We start from the raw sequence: 18803 nt of genomic DNA on the forward strand, positions 1-18803 counted from the left end.
AAATTCAGTCTGCTGTGATGACGTCGGTAACATACCAACTAGCTTTTTTTTTTTTTTTTTTTTCCTTTTTCTATTTTTCTTCTCTCTGCCCGGCTCAGTTAGCCGCACGGACGCAACAACCGAAGTGATTTTGGTGTCATCGGCCGTTTGGCTCCACATTCCAACCACTTCCAACTCTTCTTCCCCTTTCGTCTTCCTCGCTTCCGCTTTCTGCTTCGTCGCTTGCGGGAGATTCCTTCTACGCAAATTTCTCATTTTCATCCTGAGAACATGGCGGATGCCGCAAATGCTCCTTTTCATTCATCTTGTCATCTAGTTTTTTTGTTTTTTTTTATCACCATCACATGGATCGTTTATTCACATTCAGTGTAATTGATTTTTTTTTCTCCACATTTTGTATTTCAAATTTAAATTATTTGCCTTCCTGTTTATATGGCCGTTGAGGCGTTCAGTTTTATTTCTTCGGGATTTTGATTACCAATCTAAATGTAATTTCAAGTTGATTGCGTTTTGACCATCACATTATTTAGCACAATTAAATTTGCGGCTTCACTTTCCGGTTAAAATGACACATTAATGCTTTTGTTGTTTTATTTTTACTTTTTTATGATTAACCCTTGTCTGCAATTTTTGTTTTTAGCACTTTCCAATCCTAATGTATTATTTACATGGATGATTTACCCCAATTTAAGGATTTAGTATTTTTTTTTTTTTTATTGGATTTTTTATTTTTTTTACCCTACTGAGAACTAGAGTGGAGCAATTTATTTCTGTTATTTTCAAGCGCAGAATTAATTTTTTTTTTTAAAGCACGGCAAATCTTCCTGATGAGCACTTGTCTAAATCAATGTTCAGTTCCAATTTTGACCTGTAGGGAGCAGTCATCCCTCTTCCTGATGCACTTGTGCAACATTGGGCCAACTCCCCTTCCCAAGATGGCCGCCCCATGAAACTGGACTTGGCTTCCTGCAAAAAAGTAGGTCCCGCTTTTATGTCTGTATCTTACCACAAGTGAATGTTATGATGAAATATTAGTCGATCTGACTTCTGCTTGGATTTCGACCATTATTTTCTTTCAGGAAACCTGACGGGCATCCTAAACATAAAACTGAAGAGGATCACAGCACCTCATTTGTGAGTAAAAGTGCAAGCAAAATGATCCAAGTCCTAAATCATATTTGGCAAATGTTAAAATCCAAGATTTTAAAATGAAATATGCTGTCCAAATAATTTTTTGTAGTCAAAATCAGTAATTCAATTTTAGCACAACAAAGCAAGTGAGTTGTTTGCTCCAAAATAATTTAATTGCAGCCGTAAAACTTTTGACTTGCTTCCCTGCAAAGCACCAACAACATTTAGCCCAGCCTTGCTCTCAGTGGCTCGTTTAATCTTTTATTTCTATTTCTGTCAGGTTTCCATAAGCACTTATTTTCTTTCTGATCTTAAGGTACTCTATCTTTACTGCACTTAATTACGCTCATATTTTGTTCTTCCCTAATTCTACATCCTACTCTGATTCCATTCTAAATGTTTTTCCACGTGCTGAGTTCCGTTTGCGATGAATATCATGTTGAGCAGAGTTGCTGGCCCGGATGTCCTCGGCAGACGTTTAATTTACGCCGTGACGCTTTGCGGCGGCGGCGCCATGCTGCTCTCCCTGCTCCGGTTCTTCCCGACCGGGTGCTGCTGCGGCTGCGACTCCTCATGGGCCGGCGTGTTGCGGTGCTGCTGGCGACGCGGGGCGTGCCGCGGCGGCAGGGCCAGCGCGCAGCACGATACCCCCACCGTGGGTTCGGGCAGGTCCTCGGCGCGGACCCAGCGGTCGGTCGCCGGGTGGTACGTCTGGACGGCGGCTTTGTAGCGCTTCTCCGCCTCGTTCCAGCCCCCGACCAGGTACAGCTTGTCGGGCCCCAGGGTGGACAGGCCGGCCGTGCTGACCCCCAGTGGGAGCGGGGCGCCGCGGCACCATGCCCCGTCGCCCTCGGGGGAGAACACCTCCACGGCCAGGACGTCCACCCGCTCCCCGCCGGGCCCCAGCTGGCTGCCGCCCACCACGTACACCTTGCCGCCCAGCGTGGCGGAGCAATGCCAGCCGCGGGGCGTCTCCAAGGCGGGCTTCTCGCTCCAGGCGTCGCCCTCCACGCTGTAGCAGGCCACAGAGCGCGAGTAGGCGCAGTTGATGTAGCCGCCGGTCACCAGGATGTCGCCCGACGGCAGCGTGGCGCTGGAGTGGCAGCAGCGCGGCACCTCCATGGGGGCGCGCATCTGCCAGGCGTTGGCCGAGGGCAGGTAGCTCTCCACCGTCGCCAGCAGGCCCTCCACGTTACGACCGCCCGTGGCAAACAAGCGCCCTCCGCTGGCCGACAGTGAGAAATGCGTGCGGCGTTGCCGCATGTTGGCCAGGTGGAGCCACGTGTTGAAGCGAGGGTCGTATCTGCATGGCAGACGGAACAAAACGGATTGTTCCTTGTTGCTACTTCGGAAATATGACGAGAATCACCCAGTTGGTTTTGCGTTGTTTTCTCGGCCGCGTGTGACCTGCTTAGAGTGCTGACGGCGTGCTTGGCCTGGTTGCGGGCGTCGTTCTGGTCCTCGCCGCCCGCCACGTACAGGAAGCCGTCCATGACCGCCACGCACTGATTGAAACTCTTAGCCGGCAGCTGCGTGAGGTGACGCCAGGCCGCGCCTCCCTCGCGAGGCTCCCGCCACAGCACCTGGACATTGTGTGGGGTCAAAGGTCAAGGCGAGATTTCAGTTTGAGGGGGAATCGACGGGATGATTTCTCGAAAGCTGACCTCGCGGCTGAGGGCGCGTTCGGTGAGGGACGGCCGCCCGCCGACGGCGATCAGGGCGTGCTGGCTACCCCGGACTTGAGTGCGGCGGGACTGCAGCGCGTTTTGCTGGTAGGGCAGCAGGTGGTAGTTCATGGCGTCCACCAGCAGGCGGTGGCACTGCGGGTCCTGCATCATGCGGGGCACCGTCTGGATCTGGCTCACCAGCTCGCCCGCCGGGATGGTCTCCAGGCGCACGTGCGACAGCAGCGCCGCGGCGTGAGACTGGCGGGACGCCTCAAAGTCTAGCCACTTCATGGCCAGCTGGGAAAACGTGCCGCCAAAACACAAAAATCACGTCACATCAGTTTGCGTTTCACTTTTTCCCTCTTGTCGTCATTCATTCACACACTGAATAGATGCAAAAAAAAAAAAAAAACATAAAATGACAATTCATAATCTTACACAAAATTGTCTTCATTTTTTAAAATGAAAATTTCTAATACGAGAATAGTCAGATTTTTAGAAAACATTTGCTATTTTAAGAGAATTTTTTTAAACGACTTTTATTACCAAAAATGTCATCCTATTTTAAGATGAAAAAAAGTACTCTTACATAAGTAAAATTACATTAAAAAAAAAAAATGAGATAAAATAATATTTTTTTCCCCTAAAAATGTAGCGTTCTTCTTTTACAATTACGACTTCTCTTCTGTACATTTAAAACGCAATTCCCGTCCTAAATATTACTTGTCTATCACATTTGTGGACTATGGTGACCCCTGTTGGTGGTGTCAAGAATGCATTCCAGCTCTTTTTCGTCTTCAGCTGTTTGATTTCATTTGAACGCGCTTGGTGTCACACGCCCCGGGCAGCAGCTGCTCTCAGTTCTGATTTTACACTTGGATGAAAATAGACGCATTCCTCCCGCATTAGAGCCCGGATCAAGTTCGGGATTGTTTGGCGTCAGGGACCGTCTGTGCTCTACCGAGTCACGTTCTATTGTGACAGGGTGACAGCCACAAATATTATTTTGTTATTATTATTATTATGCTTTCCTTTGTCTGATTTGTTTTTTTTTCTGTCAAAATTTGCACTTTTGTCAATGGTTAAATTTTTTTATAGCTAATTTCGTCGTAATCTGAGCTAAATAACTAACCAGGTAACTGTCGCAAAGTGATTGTAACTTTATTCGTACCTGAAAGGCGACCACCTCGGAGGGCAGCACCAGCGAGTCGTCCTGCAGGAAGGCGCAGATCTGCTCCAGCGTGAGCTGCGTGAACAGCGGCGTGTCGGCGAACTGCACAAAGTTGTCCAGCACGAAGCGGCGGGCGGCGTCGCACACGGGCGGCAGGCCGTAGGCTGCGGCGATGTTCCACACGTACACGCACGTCTGCACGTTGAGCTCGGCCAGCAGGAAGTCGGTGCACATCTTCAGCAGCTGCGGGATCTGCAGCGTGGACGCCGCCGACACCGTGCAGCCGATGGTGTAGAGCGACATGTGCACGCGGCCCAGGTAGGCAAACGTGATCACGTTGGCTAGACCTGCCGGGCGGTCACAATCAAGCAATCGCATTCAGTCTCGGTCAGCAAGTCAGTCAATCTTTGTTGCGCTTCCGGATACTTTGTCACAGTTACTTAGTTACAAACCGAGGACGTGGCTGCGTTCGCAACGACCCAATCACGTTTCAAAAGTTCATTTGTTCCAGTAGGCTTTTCCTCACATTTTTGGCGTACTTTTACTTGGCGTTACTTATTCGTAGTTGGATGCTTACGTTTGTTTTGTTACAATTGGTGTTTCTTTGTTGAATAACGCACAATGTTGATTTTTTTTATTGGTAAAAAAAAAGTCATATTAATCCTGATTTAAATGTGTTTTTAGGTAAAAAAAAAAAAAACTAATGTTAGGGAAAAAAATGTTTTTAAGAGCAATTCAAGAGATTTCTGTACAAGGCTAGAATAAAAATGATTGAAAAATAGTTATAACATGACAAAAATAAAGTTTCCCATGCCCTCCCTCCCAAAAAAGTCGTAAACATGCGAGGATAACGTCACATTTCTTTGGGGGGTGGGGGGGATCTTGAATCATTTGGCAGCACGCCGAATTTTTTTGCTGGGACTACAAAATGGAGGAAAAGTCCACATCTCCCTCTTCAGTGCCACCTGCTGGATTGAAGGGGTAGTGCAGTGATGGAAAGCGCTACATGGAACTCGACTTTTTTTTTCTGCTCTGGGAAGCAAAATATTTTGGCTGCGACTTTGGCCCTACCAAGAGGCGAGAGGGAGGGCAGCTCTAGACGCTTCATGTCACGATCTTTGGCCAGGATCTCTCTGAAGTATTGACTGATGGACGAGATCACCAGCTTATGGACGTCAAAGGTTTTGGTCTTGCAGCTCAACTCCAAGTCGGTCAGGAACCTAACGGGGAAGGTCACAAATTGAATTCCGTCAGGATACATCAAAAAAGACTGAGTTGTCATTTCAGTTACTTCTCCTGGCGCATCTTGCTGAGCTCCTCCAGCATGGCGTTGCCGTGCAGCGGGCGCGTGAGCTCGCTGCCCAGGCCGAGGCCGCGCTCCCCGGGCTTGAGGACGGGCGGCGGCAGCGGCAGGTTGAGGCTGTTGAGCTGAGCGATGTCCAACGCCGCCATCTGCTCGATCTTCTTGGCGGCGCTCTCCACCACCACCACCACGCCGTCGCCGCGCCGCTCTACCTTCAGCGTCGGCAGCGCCGTCTCGGCCACCACCTGCGGGAGGGCGTCCGGAGAGGCTTTTTTCGGGCGCGGGGCCTTCCTCTTGGGGGCCATCTCACTTGTTGTCGCTCGCTGACGAGAGAAAGAGCGCTCTGTCTAATCCGGACCAATCTTTTTCTCTTTCGTTCGTTCTTTCTTCTCCTTCAGACTTTTAGACACAACACACTCCACCTATAAGCATGGAAAAACATTTGTTAGGCGGGCAAGATTAGCGTTAGCATTAGCTTTGTTCTTAATATATCATCCTGCAGAGGCGCATTCTAGAACAGCTGAACTTTATTTCGGATCTTAGTCGGTGACACTTAGCACTCTAAAAGAATTTTCGACTATTTTAGTTAAATTCTTTTTCATTTTTTTTTTTTACTGACCTTTCATCTTTTATTTTTATTTCAATTGGTTTACTTTGAGTTCCTCCTTTCACATTGCCCACGGATAACAATTTTTCTTCCATTTTCCAATGACTGCGTGAAATTTTGCAGAGTTCTGTGTCAACAAAGTATCATGGTGGTTCCGGTCGTCACTTTTAGGGGAGAATGACGTCCTGCTCCAGCCTTGCCATTATTTCCATGCCACTGAACCAACACCGTGGCAGTTGATTGGTCGCTTAACTCAATGTCGTAACGTTAAAAAAAAAAAAAAAATGACACGGCCAACAGCTGCCGTCCTGCAGCGCCGGGTCACCCCCGCGCGGTCTTGTCCATGTGCGGCTCCTCTGAGCCGAGCTATTTCAAATGACACTCACTCGAGGGGGGCGGGGCTAATGAGCTCACGCTACGGTCGCCTACATTTGAGCGGATTGGATCGTATTCCTGTTTGTGCTGATATCATAGGAAAGTGTTGGCACACTGCGAGTTTTGTTTGCGTCAGCCATCGCTTTGCTTTCTCTGTTTCGCTAAACTGTACGGGAAACTTTTCTTCGACGGCATGTGACTGTGTTTTGAATGTAGCTAACTTAAGCGTCGCACTTGTCTTATTGTTATCTAGCAGATAACATGCAAACGTTTGCTTTTTTCATTCAACTTGGATTCAAATCTCAGTCTTGTTTTTTTTCACAAACACTTAGGCCTACTATGCTACTGTAAAGCTTTAGAGGCAACGCAAAGGCCACTGTGCTGCCCGGTTGAAATCTAATAAATGAAAAGAAGCGTTTACCTTCCTCTCCTGTCTGCTTGCACTCTTCACTCTTTTTTCCCCTTCCTGTTGCTTTGTTGACGTTCTCACTGATTCCTCACCGCTCCGTCCCACCTGTCACTCAACCAGTGTGCTGTGTTGTGTCTGTACGTGTTGGACCATGTCGCAGGGTCCAAGCTACAGTTGTGACGTAGGTGTCACCCCTCAGAGCATGCCCCCCTCCCACCCCACTCCCCTTTAGCACTGCCTCCTTGAGAGCACATCAAACCACCTCCATGTCCAAATAGAGGCACCCACAGCAGCCATCCTGCCAGAAATAACCCATAAGAGGCCGGCGAGGTTGACCCAACACTCAGAGACTTCTGGCTTGAGTGATTTGAATGATCTAAATAAAAGTAATGCCTAATGCATCCCTTTTTTCCAAAATTTGGGCATTTTGTGCTCCAAATAAAAATTGTCTCACTGGTGTATATTTGCTTCCTCCAAGTGGTCGGGCATGTTACTGCAAAGCGTAATCAAAATCAAGTTATTTTATTATTTTAAAGGCTCTCTTCCATCAAAAGTAATCTACGCAATTGTCTGTTCAGTGATATTATAATACTATAATTCATATTTTAAAAAAATCTGACCACATATTCAATTTATTCTTACATATTTTTATTACATTGTTAAATTATCTGATAACAATAATATTCAAAACAAATTTATTCAAATAAAATGTTAGATAAAATGACACGCTTGCCGCCGTAAACAGGTGAAAGCGCTCAGCTGGTGTGACCTACTTCCGGTTCCCTAAATGATTAATTTTATTTATTTATTTTTGCGGTCGCATTATATATTAAAACCTTTCGCTGCCTTTAATCCGAATTTCTAAAATTAATCATTTCCTATTTGTATTTGAAACGCCGCGTTGAGGTAGCGGAAACTTCGCGCTGCCGCTGAGATGAAGCCGCTTCCGGGGCCAGCATTTGCCAGCAGTAAACATGGCGGAGGAGCTGCTGGAAACAGTGAACAGACTTCAGTCCCGGCTCATGGAGAGCCCGGAGACGCGAAAGGTAACACGTGTGCAGATGTGAGCGAGGGGGTCGGCGAAGTGTTTAACGGTGACCTTTTGACACCCCGAGGCCGTTTGTCACCAGAACCACGAACGAAGCGGAGGCCTTGGCAGGTCCCGCAGAGGGTCTGAAGCGATGCGTTCATTGACATTGGGATCATCGGTGCTTGTGACGCCACTGTGCTATATTAGTAATATGGAGGACGCATACATGATTTAAGTTGAGCAGTGTTACGTTCTTACGTTAATTCATCTTCAGTTGTAAGGTTTACATTCATTATAAACAATAGTCGTTTAATTGCATTCCTCATAGTGAATTAAAAATGGCATCCTTTTGTCTAATTTGTTTTTTTAAAACATGTTTTAATACTCAAATTGGCTAGATATAAGCATACTATATCCAAATCGCGGCATGTTCTTTGTGTCAAATAGCAAATATTTGGTGACTCTGTTTGCCTTTTTGCACCGAAACATGCCATTTTTCAATTGTGTTCCTATATCAATTTTGTTTATTACTACCCCATATCTCACACCAATATAGGATAGACAGTGTCTGACCACATTATAAGACTACTTTTGCAACTATTGTGTTCATATTTGAATAATATTGGAGCTATTTATTTAATTCACGGTGTCAACAATCTCACCTATTGAGGTGCTTTTGTTCAGCTGACTGATTCTCTTACTTTCCGATGGTATTTGAACGCATCGCGTGGGACGTCACGGTGCATGAAAGATGTTTTTAAACTTTGCCTATTTAAATTTTGAAAAACCGCAACTCTCTCGGGCAGAACCACTGTTTAGCCTCACACACATGCTTATTTTATTCAGGAACACCCCCACGAATCGTTTGATTTGATGTATTAGGCCATTGTACCCGCTAGCCGAGCAGCTAACATACGCTGACATTTAAAAAAAAAAAAAACGCCATTCCGGGTCTGACCAAGCAAAAACTCGCAATGTCGACTAAAATCTCGGCCGGTTTTGTTGCTTCACAAATATAAATGTTACGACATTGCGTTTGTTGATGCAGAAACGTTTTTAGTTCGCCAAAACAGAACGGACATGCTTCTTAGCAGCAAAGTAACACAACCAATAAAGAGGAACATGCGTTTTACATTTATCAAAATCCAGTTTTTAAATCCGTAAAGGTGTCTCGGGTGAAAGCTCAGAGATGTCATTTGATAATGGCCATGTCTGTGTAATAACCCTTAATTACATGTTTATTATATGAAAAGCAGCTTGAAGCTCTATCAATTGCAAATAAGTAAGTTGTGATGTTCTTATGTGTCGTTTGTCTTAGCTCCTCAAGACGCTCAAAAGACTCGGCGAGCTGCCGATGACCGTCGACATCCTGGTGGTGAGCTTGACATTCGTTTGTTTGCCTCATGTGCTGGTCTCGCTTTGGACTTCAAGCAACATTTTGTGCTCGCAAGGAAACTGGAGTGGGAAAGACTGTGAACTCCTTCCGGAAACATGAAGTAGCCGCCGAGATGGCAAGGAACCTGGTCGCCAAGTGGAAGAAACTCGTTCCGCAGTCGGCTGACAGGTGCGCTAGTCATTAGTTGGTCGTGCATGACATTGGCTGGCATCTCATCCCCCTAACTGCACACTCTCTGAATATGAAAACATCACGTTTTCTTTGGAGTGAAACGATGATCGATTTGGTACAGGTACACCTGGTACGTTTGTTCTCTTAGGCGACGCCCACTCACAATCAAATATTTTGTTGTTGTCGGCGTTGTATAGCATAATTCCGATAACCTTTTACACGTCTGGTAGCATATGAATCGAGAAGGCAGATGGCTTAGAAGAGAGCCTTGTGGTACGCCACGTTCAAAAGCCGCCGTCTTATTTTCTTTGTTGTATTTATCAACAGTCGAAGCAGCAACAGTCACGTCAAAGAGGCGCCGCGGTCGCATTCTCGAAGCGCCGATGTGGCCGTCCATAGACGCCAGCGTCAACCCTCCCCCGAGGAGGAGGAGGGGCATACCTACGCCGAAGAACAGGAGGAGGAAGAGGAAGACCAGCGAGGCTATCGCACCAACTACTCCCCATCACCACCCCAGCGTCAACGGTACAGCCCCCCGCAGCCCGGGAGCGACCTGTCCGACAAGTACGACAGCCCCGAGCCGGAGCCGGAGCCCAGCCCTCCCCCTCCTCCTCCCCGTCTGCCGCCGCTTCCCCGCAAACACGGCAAGCCCAGCAAAGCTGACAAGAACCCGCACCACCACCATCACGGCGACCACTCGAACCGCAGCAGGGACGGCGAGACGCGGTCGCGCCACGTGCCCACGAGCCGCGGCGACGGGAAGAAGCGCAACGCCGACAGGGAACGCAGCCCGGCCGCCACGTCCGCCAAGCACGGCAGGAAGTCGGACGGGAGCAAGCGGGAGGAGACCAGGAAGGCACGAGATGACGGTGAGACTTTAGTCATGATCGTTAAAATTCCCAACTTTTCCTGGCGTTCCATATTCGACGCCAAAAGTAAAGTTTCAAGCGAATCGGATGTTGATCGAAAAGGTTTTCATCTTTCTCATGCCAACGTTCACGTTGCAGGTCGACCGCAAGCACAAAAGGACTCGCCCGGCAGCGAGGAGGACAACGACGACTTTGAGACGCCCACCATGTCCTTCGAGTCCTTCCTCACCTACGACGCGCCGACGTCGTCCGTCAAAAAGAAGAAGAAGACCGCACCGTCGTCGTCGCACGGTCGCCCTTCTCGCTCCTCCTCGGCCGCGACAAAGCCGACGTCTTCGCGCCGCGACGCTCCTCCTGCCGCCTCCTCGTCCTCGTCTTCATCCTCCAAAGGGAGCAAAGCCAACGGCGTGCAGAGCACAAAGAGGTCTCGCTCCGGCTCCTCCGCGACCGTGCCGGAAAAACGTAAAAGGGTAAGCGAGCAGCGGTGGAAATCAATCAAAATTTTGGATTGAAAAACGAAGCGACGACATTTTCAAGTTTCATGTCGCGTCGCAGTAATCTGAGTACAACTGAGGAGAATAATCAATATCGCGATCGTCTGCGGGCGCGTCAACGTGCTTCGGCCATCTTGACGCCGTCGAGCCGACGTGACCTTGTCAACGTTTTTTCTGCGCGCCTCCGCGCAGGTGGTGGAGGCGGTCCCGTCGCTTCCCGAAATTCCCCTGCCGGCCATCCAGCCCGATTACAGACCTCTGCCCTCCATCGACATCACGCCGCTGTCCCCTCAGAGGCGGAAAGGTAACTTGTCGCGCGTCACCATCGTTTCTCGTTCTCCGCACTTGCGACGCGACCAAAAATGAGCAAGCGCGTCTCGTTGTCTCCGTGGCAGGTCCCGTCTTCAACGATGAGGAGGACGCCGGCTTCACGGGCAAGCGCTTCAACTCCAAGATGGTGGTCTACTCGGGGTCCAAGTCGGCTTACCTGCCGCGGATGATGACGCTGTACGAGCAGTGCATCCGCGTGCTGCAGAATAACATCGACTGTGAGTTCCACGCCGTTTGAAACGCGTCTCCAAGTCCAAGTCGTCGTTCTCTTTTCTCCCTCGAACGACTGATTGTGGCTCTTTCAGCCATCGATGAGGTGGGAGGCGTCCCCTTTGAGATCCTGGGGCCGGTCCTGGAGCGCTGCACTCCGGAGCAGCTGTACCGGATCGAGCAGAGCAATCAGGTCTCACGCACGCACGCGCATTTGCATTCAGCGTCATTTGTTGCATTCACTCGGCCGCTGCTTCGATTGAATGTTTTTATTTCTTCACTCGTTACATGATTGGTTCATGTATCATGAATAATTAGCAGATTTTTTTATTTATTTATTTTTTTTGCATTCAGCACATTTTTTTAAAAAGGAAATAATTGATTAATTTCGTTGCATTTATAAATGACACCTGAAACATGATTTTTTTTTTTTTTTCTCAATGAACTCAAACTTTAATATATTTTGCACACATTTGAACTTTCTACCATTTTTAAGGGAAAAAAATGTATTTATCATAACAATTTGAAATTAATTCGGGTTCGTATAGTTATTGTAAATGATGATCAAATAAAATGATCCATTGACGTGAATAAAAATGTCATGAATCCATTGCAGCTCAAGAACAAAGTTTCCTTCATTTTTTTTTAATCTAAAGAATAATTCAGTTCATTGCAAAACTAAGTGAAGTCGTGCGTTTGCAAGCAACACTTTTTGCCATCCAGTACTTTATGCATTTGGCCCCTGCGTTGCATCTTGGGACATGGCGGCCATTTTGGGCCGGCCGTATCCATGGCGAACATAAACAAGGTCGCGTCGCGGCGCAGCCGGGCAGACGGCTCGTTAAGATGCAAGAAAGACGAGGCGATTTACAGGGAAGCGATACACCTCGACGCCTCGCTGACGCGACCCCCAGTGAGCTCTCGGGCCGTGGCCGGCGGTGGAACCCGAGCAGACTTTCTTCTGCGTCGGTGCGGTTCCAACTCGGTTTTGCGTATTTTTTGGCCGTTGCTCAAAATCGATGTTGTGTTGGATCAGTGGTTCACAGAAGACTCCAACGAGCTGTGGATGCGCCATTGTCAGCGCGACTTCAAGCGGGAGACGCCGCAGGAGTACGAGTCCTGGCGGGAGATGTACCTGCGGCTGCACGACGAGCGGGAGGCGCGCCTGCGCAGGCTCACGCAGAACATCAGCATGGCGCACGCCAACAAGCCCAAAGGTGAGTTCACGTCTTTGAACCATGACCTCCTCCTTCCCGCCCTCATCGTCACTGTCGCCACACTCACCTTGGAAAAATACATTGAATTTTTCCTGATTACTTGATTTTTATTTATTTATTTTTTTTAGTTACTACATTAGATTACAAATTAATTTATTCAAAGTTAAAAGTGAAGCGAAGACGAGTTTTTTTGTTTTTTTTTGGATCGAATTGAATTTTTTTTGGGTTGAAACGTGAAGCCAGCCAACATCAGAACCACTTTTTCGGGAATTATAATTGACGATGAGTTACCGGCTTCACTTAATTTAATATTTCAATGTCATTTTGCGAAAATGCGACTTTATGATTTTATAGCGCTTGTGTCTTGTGTGTGGCCTCCCCTTTGTGTGTCTGGCAGAACGGCAAGTCAAGATGGCGTTCGTCAACTCGGTGGCCAAGCCGCCTCGGGACGTCCGACGCCGGCAAGAAAAGTTCGGGACCACCAACGGTTCTACGTCAACCTCCACCGCCGCCGCCACGCCCATCAAGTCAGTAACACGTCCAGATTTTTTTTTTTTTTTTTTTAATCTTGTCATTTTTGAGGGCGGGAGAAAGAAAATTATGAATCATCACGACGGATGGACCGTAACTCATCTCTCAACATTCTTCCAGAATAAGACCGGCCACTATCGACTACTCCGGCGAGTCCAGTCAGTCGTCGTCGTCGTCGTCTCTCGTCAACCCTTCTCCCGGATCGTCACGATCCTCAGCGTCAAGCGCGGCAGCGTTAGGAGGAGGACACGCCTCCCGCGAAAAGCCGCAAGGCAAAAGTAAGACCCATTTGGTTCAAATGTTGCTTGTCGAGCCACCTCAACATCTCACCGTCTTTTTTTTTTTTTTTCTCCTCCCTCCTCAGAGATCGCCCCCATGATGGCCAAAACTATCAAAGCTTTCAAGAACAGATTCTCCCGCCGATAAACGTTTTGAATTTCCCAGTGTCCTGAAAAAAACATTTTCAGCTAAATATTAACTTTGCGGGGATGGGTTGGGGACGAGGGCAGAACTTTTAATTGATTTGGGCTTTTTTTTTTTTTTTTTTAAATAAGTATTTAAAGGACCTCAAAAAAGTTCTTTTAGGAAGCAAATGCACAGAATTACAACCAGACATGACATGCGGGGTGTAAAAAAAAATATTTATCTGTCACTACAATGTTTCTGCAAAATACTCATTTGTGGCGCACAAATGACGGGATTATTGGGTAAGATTCAAGTCAAGTCAAGTCAATTTTATTTGTATAGCCCTTAATCACGGACAGTCTCAAAGGGCTTTACATAGCCACAATCGACATCCCCGATCTTAACCCCCAGGAGGGCAAGGAAAAACTCACAAAACCTCATTAGGGGAAAAGAGAGAAACCTTGAGAAGGGACCACAGATGGGGGAATCCCCCTTCCAGGATGACCAGGCTGCAATGGATGCCAACTGGGCAACATTTGACACATACAATGATGCTATGCAATAATAGATGAGATAATATAAGAGTCAATTGAATGAAGTGCTGCAGGAAGATGACTTCAGTGGAGCGGGTCCTCATCCAGGGCCGTAATATCCATGGCAGCATATCCGAAGATGAGCCTTCGATCTTGTACCGGTCAGTTGGTGTAAATTCAGTACAGCCACTTCCAAGTGAATCGCCATCACCTAATTCGGGGAATTGGGAACAGAAAAGAAAGAACAGAAATAGCAAACAGGCCAACAAGTAGTTCAATGAAGTGCTGAAATATAAGGAAATCAGAAAAGGCGCTGCATGAAGACGACTTCGGCAGAGCAGGTCCCTTCCCGGTTCGTCAGTGCCGTAATCTTCAAAGCCTGTCCCCATCACCTAATTCCCAAGCAGGGGAAGGAGGGGGCGAAAAGAGAAGAAGCGGCAGTAAACAGGCCAACAAATAATTAAATTAGATGCTAAAGTATATAAATAAATTGATCAAATGTCGCGCTGCAGGAAGACGACATCACTGGAACAGGTGCATGCCCAGTTGGTCAATGCCTTAAACTTCCTAGTGGGTCACCGTCACCTAATCCCCCAGCCGGGGGAAAAGGGGGCAGAAAAGAAAACAAAAGAAAAAAAAGCGGCAGTAAACAGGCCAACAAATATTTCAGCTAAATGCACAAGAGTATAAATGCGTCTTTAATAGTGTTTTGAACAGATCATGCGGCAAACCCTGCCCGGGCTAGGAATTGGGCAAGGTGCGCTCCATTTGCTTCCCCAGACGTCCAAATTGTTTATAAGACTGAGGTTTAACCCACAAATGAGTATTTCATGCAAATGTTATTTTGCGCCCACAATGGAGTCGGTTTTTCCCGCCTTTTCATGTCTGGGGCTCTGTGCAAACCAACATTGTTAAAAAAAAAAACAGGGTAATCTGTTTATTTTGTAGTCATGAACGCTTTGGGCGAAAACATGATGACGGTGTCTTTTGAATTGAGTGCAAGTCGCAAACCATTCACTGACTGCTCTGGCGTAACACAATTTTCATTTTATTTTTTTGTAGACTCAAAAGGATCAATTCGCTGCTCTTTTTAACGTCTCCTTTCCTTCTGTCCACTGTGCGTGCGTGCGTCCTGTGTGTAAATATTCACTTTATCTGCTTCACTGTGACAAACCAGAAGATGAGGAAAACACCCACCATGACCTTGTTTTAAGAGATGTATTTATGACACTATTAATGACGTAGACCAGATGCCCCCCCGTGCTTGTCTTTGGCACGCAAAAAGGAAGTAGATGGAAAACCTGTAATTTTATTAGATTTTAATAAATGTTCTATGGTCATTTTTTTTTTTTTTTTATTAAATTTGACTTTTTTGCCCAAACTGTACCACTGGTCTCATGTTATGATCTAGATTTGATTTTATTTTATTTTATTTTATTTTATTTTATATTATATTATATTATATTATATTATATTATATTATATTATATTATATATTATATTATATTATATTATTATATATTATATTATACAAATGTCAAATAAGTCTTCAATCATAGTTTAAAATAAATTATTGCAAATAACATTAAAAATACTAAAAAAAAACTGTTTGTTATTAAATAATTGGTCAATAAATAAGGGTGAAATTATCCATAAATTATTTTACCTAAATCTACGAATGAATAACTTAAAACAAAGTTTAGCGCGCCACCCACTTTAATCAAAACTGTACAACCCCAACCCTGAGCTTTACTTTGAAACTTTTAACCCGGAAGTAAATGTCTTCCTCGCTTTGTTTTGAAGTCGGCGTGTCACGCTCCTGAAAGTGAAACTTGTTTACCATCTGGAGGATTCCTCCAAGACAGCGTCTGTCTTCTTCACCGTTTGGTTCTTCAGCGGACGCTTGGCACGCGAAGGCTCCGCGTCTGTCGCCTCCATGTCCGGCCACCACCACCACGACCACCACGGCGGCGGCTGCGGCTGCGAGGGCGCCCACGAACCCGCCGAGAGGGGCGTCGAGTACGGACTATATCGGCGCATCGACACCGACAAGTTGCAGTGCCTGAACGAGAGCAGGGACGGGGACGGCAAGCTCGTGTTCAAGCCGTGGGACCAGCGGAACGATCGCGACAAGGCAATTAGCTTTTTTTGCAAATAAGTCAAACTGCAATAGTCAGCAAAAGAATCACGTTTCGGTCATTGGGTAATATTTTATCTCGAGCGGTGCAAATCATCTTTCACCACTGAAATGAATGGGAAAAAAACGATAAACACCATAAAATATTTTGTCGATTTTTTTAAAAATATGATAATTAGCATCGTGCAGTGTTGTCACATAACGTAAATAAAACGTAGAGGTGCCGTAAAAAAAACTAATCAATTACCAAGTTCATCGATTAATATTACGGTAATCAATTGGATCCTTGTTTCATTTTAAATAGTCCAAATCTTAGCAATTTCAGACACTCAACATTTAAATATCCGCACATTTCTGAAGTGCTCCATGAAAGCAGACTGATTATATTAAAATATTTGCAAACGTCTGCTTTTGTTGGGGAATACAATGATTAACACTTTTGTCAATTCTTTTAGGGGGGGGGTGCGGGGGGTAGCATTTTCTCAACCAATCTGGCACCAGAATAATTCATTTCTTTCTGTCTTTTCTGTACTGTAAATTTGGAATAATCCTGTTTTTTTTATGATGGGATTTGTTTTCTTTGATCCATTGATTAATCAACAGAATAAGCGACAGATTTATCGATTATCAAAACAATTTTTGATGATTTTTCTTTTATTTTGCAAAGCCCATTTACGCTGTTCTCCTTTTGTTGTAAACACTTTGGCCACCAGAGGGCAGTATTAAATAGACAAATGAGGGAGTTGCAGTAATATTAGTCGGTTCTTTTATATTGTTATTGACGATGTGTTTCTGCACAATTTTATGTTTTTTATCTGTTGCTTAAAGGTCACTAATTACCACAAAATGGACATTGTTTACAATTTTCTATGATATTTCGTAATGTATTAACCAGTGCTCTTTTTTTCCCTATCCAGTTTGTTGAGAGTGACGTCGACGAAGAGCTCTTGTTCAATATCCCGTAAGTGCTCTACAATTTTCTCGTTTTGATGGTTCGTCACGTCGGCGAGACACATCCAATTTCAGCGTTTTTTTTTTTTCAAGCGTTGCGTTTTCCCCGTCACGGCAGAGTTGCATTACTGTTTTCGCCGCATCCCGTTTGGTTTTTGCTTTTCCTTTTCTTTCTGTTCTCAGGTTCACCGGCAACGTCAAGCTGAAAGGCGTCATCATCTCTGGAGAGGACGACGACTCGCATCCGGCGGAGATACGATTGTGAGCGTCACATTGTGCTGGAACTTTTGTGTCATATGTTGAGAGTCATTATGCAGAGTCTTTCCTTCCAGGTACAAGAACATCCCTCACATGTCCTTTGACGACACCGGCAGAGAACCGGAGCAAGCTTTCAGACTCAACAGAGACCCCGACGCTCAGCTGGAGTACCCCACCAAGTGAGTTTCGGTCACCACACAGCGCAGCTCGAGTTATTGTCACAAGCTCCGTTCGTGGCTGAGCTTGCGCTGTTTTTTGGGATTTGACTTGCAGGATCGCTCGTTTCTCCAGCGTCCAGCACCTCTCCATCCACATCTCCAAGAACTTTGGCGCCGAGAGCACGCGGATCTACTACATCGGCCTCCGGGGAGAATACTCGGAGGTCAGGTTTGGTTGAAACAGAGGCTTTGATAAATGCTTTAAATATGAATTTAAAACTGCCAAACTGCCTACAGAAATGGCCTGGCTCGCTTAATGCTAATGCTAATTAACCGGACGATTTTAATTGTTGATTTTGTTTTTTTTGAGGGGTTGTGATGTTGTTTCTAGTCATTATGTTTTAACGTGTCAAAAAATTATTTAATTAATATTTTTTTAGCTACAGTATGCACATAGAATTAGTATTTTAGGAACACCGCTGATTATTGTTTCCCCTCCGAAGGCTCACCGACACGAAGTGACGATCTGCAACTACGAGGCTACGGCGAACCCCGCTGATCACAAGGTGGAGAGCATTGTCCCGCAAACCAACTTTATTTCCTGAAGCTTCACTCCCAAGGAGGAGGAGGAGGAGGAGGTTGTCATTGATGCGGGTCAAGCCGGCGCAATGACGCATTTGTGGCAGCGTGTCGTTGGCGAGCAAGCCAAGCGTGACGAAATCTGACGAGCTTTTGAAAATGAGCTGGAGCGTCACGCGTTGGCAACGGTGGAGGTTGAATTCACAAAGTTTGTAATCCGCTTCAAATAAAATGCTGAGAGCTGACAATCTAGTGAGCAGTTGTTTTATTTTCCCACAAAAATGCTTGGAAAGTTGTGATTCCGGGTTTCGGAACTGAGCATTAGAATTGTCCTAAAAGTGGAATTTGAAGGTCCTAATAATTTGCTCGCTCTAGTTTTAATAACTTCTGACCCTTATATAAACATTTCCAAAATCTATTGAGGAGTTTATATTATGAACTGCGAAGAAAAAAGACCTTCAAGGATACTCAAAAACTATACTATTACAATACTTTTTTTAGCATTTTATTGTAATTTCATTTTCTTTTAAGCATGATTTCTTACACTGATCAACAAATTTTTACAAAATTTTAAAATGATAAATGTGTTGATTTCAATTCTCCAACATATCAGGTTTTTATAATATTAATAATATTAATATATGTGAGATAGTGAGTAATATTTATGATTTGTTATTATTGTTATATAATTGTTGTTACGAAAGTGTGAGATTCAGCAACGGCTGGATTTTTTCCGGAAACGTCATAGCTATAAATTACGTGTGGAAAAATCCATTTTGCGCGAGCTGTTATCAGTAAAACTTCAAAACAAAAAAACGAAAAATTAAAAAAAAGGCTAAAAAAAGTACACGGTTTTTAAATGAGCGTCAAT

The 18803-nt window shown here is 45.5% G+C and overlaps 3 protein-coding genes and 1 long non-coding RNA gene across 4 annotated transcripts; 2 read left to right on the plus strand and 2 right to left on the minus strand.

Moving 5' to 3' along the window:
• The first annotated feature begins 31 nt into the window (after positions 1-31).
• On the plus strand, positions 32-14775 carry eloa (elongin A). Its single transcript, XM_088318397.1, has 15 exons — positions 32-976; positions 1080-1134; positions 3977-4287; positions 7570-7709; positions 9012-9068; positions 9145-9257; positions 9588-10129; positions 10268-10599; positions 10816-10927; positions 11019-11171; positions 11259-11356; positions 12200-12380; positions 12778-12907; positions 13032-13189; positions 13276-14775. The coding sequence occupies exons 4-15, from the start codon at positions 7638-7640 to the stop codon at positions 13335-13337; spliced, it is 2010 nt and encodes a 669-aa protein (XP_088174523.1). The 5' UTR covers positions 32-976; positions 1080-1134; positions 3977-4287; positions 7570-7637; the 3' UTR covers positions 13338-14775.
• klhl43 (kelch-like family member 43) lies at positions 594-6862 on the minus strand. Its single transcript, XM_088318396.1, has 7 exons — positions 6676-6862; positions 5261-5694; positions 5041-5189; positions 3970-4316; positions 2796-3095; positions 2539-2714; positions 594-2434 (listed from the first exon to the last, which is right to left on the minus strand). The coding sequence occupies exons 2-7, from the start codon at positions 5575-5577 to the stop codon at positions 1615-1617; spliced, it is 2109 nt and encodes a 702-aa protein (XP_088174522.1). The 5' UTR covers positions 5578-5694; positions 6676-6862; the 3' UTR covers positions 594-1614.
• Positions 13620-16092, minus strand: LOC148321717 (uncharacterized). The gene is made up of 2 exons (XR_015846828.1): positions 15690-16092; positions 13620-14241 (listed from the first exon to the last, which is right to left on the minus strand). It is a non-coding gene; the product is annotated as an uncharacterized LOC148321717 (long non-coding RNA).
• On the plus strand, positions 15625-18180 carry pithd1 (PITH (C-terminal proteasome-interacting domain of thioredoxin-like) domain containing 1). The gene is made up of 6 exons (XM_088318398.1): positions 15625-15983; positions 16904-16947; positions 17121-17198; positions 17270-17374; positions 17469-17577; positions 17857-18180. Exons 1-6 carry the CDS (start codon positions 15786-15788, stop codon positions 17956-17958), a joined length of 636 nt encoding a protein of 211 aa, XP_088174524.1. The 5' UTR covers positions 15625-15785; the 3' UTR covers positions 17959-18180.
• The last annotated feature ends 623 nt before the right edge of the window (positions 18181-18803 follow it).

Source organism: Idiotropiscis lumnitzeri, chromosome 16, assembly GCF_059441095.1.
Source record: "Idiotropiscis lumnitzeri isolate Australia: NSW breed Sydney's pygmy pipehorse chromosome 16, RoL_Ilum_1.0, whole genome shotgun sequence".
Lineage (NCBI taxonomy): Eukaryota > Metazoa > Chordata > Actinopteri > Syngnathiformes > Syngnathidae > Idiotropiscis > Idiotropiscis lumnitzeri.

Excerpts from the sequence above, each read along its gene's own strand:
- klhl43 (XM_088318396.1), bottom strand. The coding sequence starts at position 5,577 with ATGGCCCCCAAGAGGAAGGCCCCGCGCCCGAAAAAAGCCTCTCCGGAC. Across the intron at positions 4,317-5,040 it reads GCCCTCCCTCTCGCCTCTTG|GTCTAGCCAACGTGATCACG; the intron begins GTAGGGCCAAAG and ends ACCGCCCGGCAG. Across the intron at positions 3,096-3,969 it reads CCGAGGTGGTCGCCTTTCAG|CTGGCCATGAAGTGGCTAGA; the intron begins GTACGAATAAAG and ends ACGTTTTCCCAG.
- eloa (XM_088318397.1), top strand. The coding sequence starts at position 7,638 with ATGGCGGAGGAGCTGCTGGAAACAGTGAACAGACTTCAGTCCCGGCTC. Across the intron at positions 10,600-10,815 it reads TGCCGGAAAAACGTAAAAGG|GTGGTGGAGGCGGTCCCGTC; the intron begins GTAAGCGAGCAG and ends GCCTCCGCGCAG. Across the intron at positions 10,928-11,018 it reads GTCCCCTCAGAGGCGGAAAG|GTCCCGTCTTCAACGATGAG; the intron begins GTAACTTGTCGC and ends TCTCCGTGGCAG.
- pithd1 (XM_088318398.1), top strand. The coding sequence starts at position 15,786 with ATGTCCGGCCACCACCACCACGACCACCACGGCGGCGGCTGCGGCTGC. Across the intron at positions 16,948-17,120 it reads GAGCTCTTGTTCAATATCCC|GTTCACCGGCAACGTCAAGC; the intron begins GTAAGTGCTCTA and ends TTCTGTTCTCAG. Across the intron at positions 17,199-17,269 it reads CATCCGGCGGAGATACGATT|GTACAAGAACATCCCTCACA; the intron begins GTGAGCGTCACA and ends CTTTCCTTCCAG.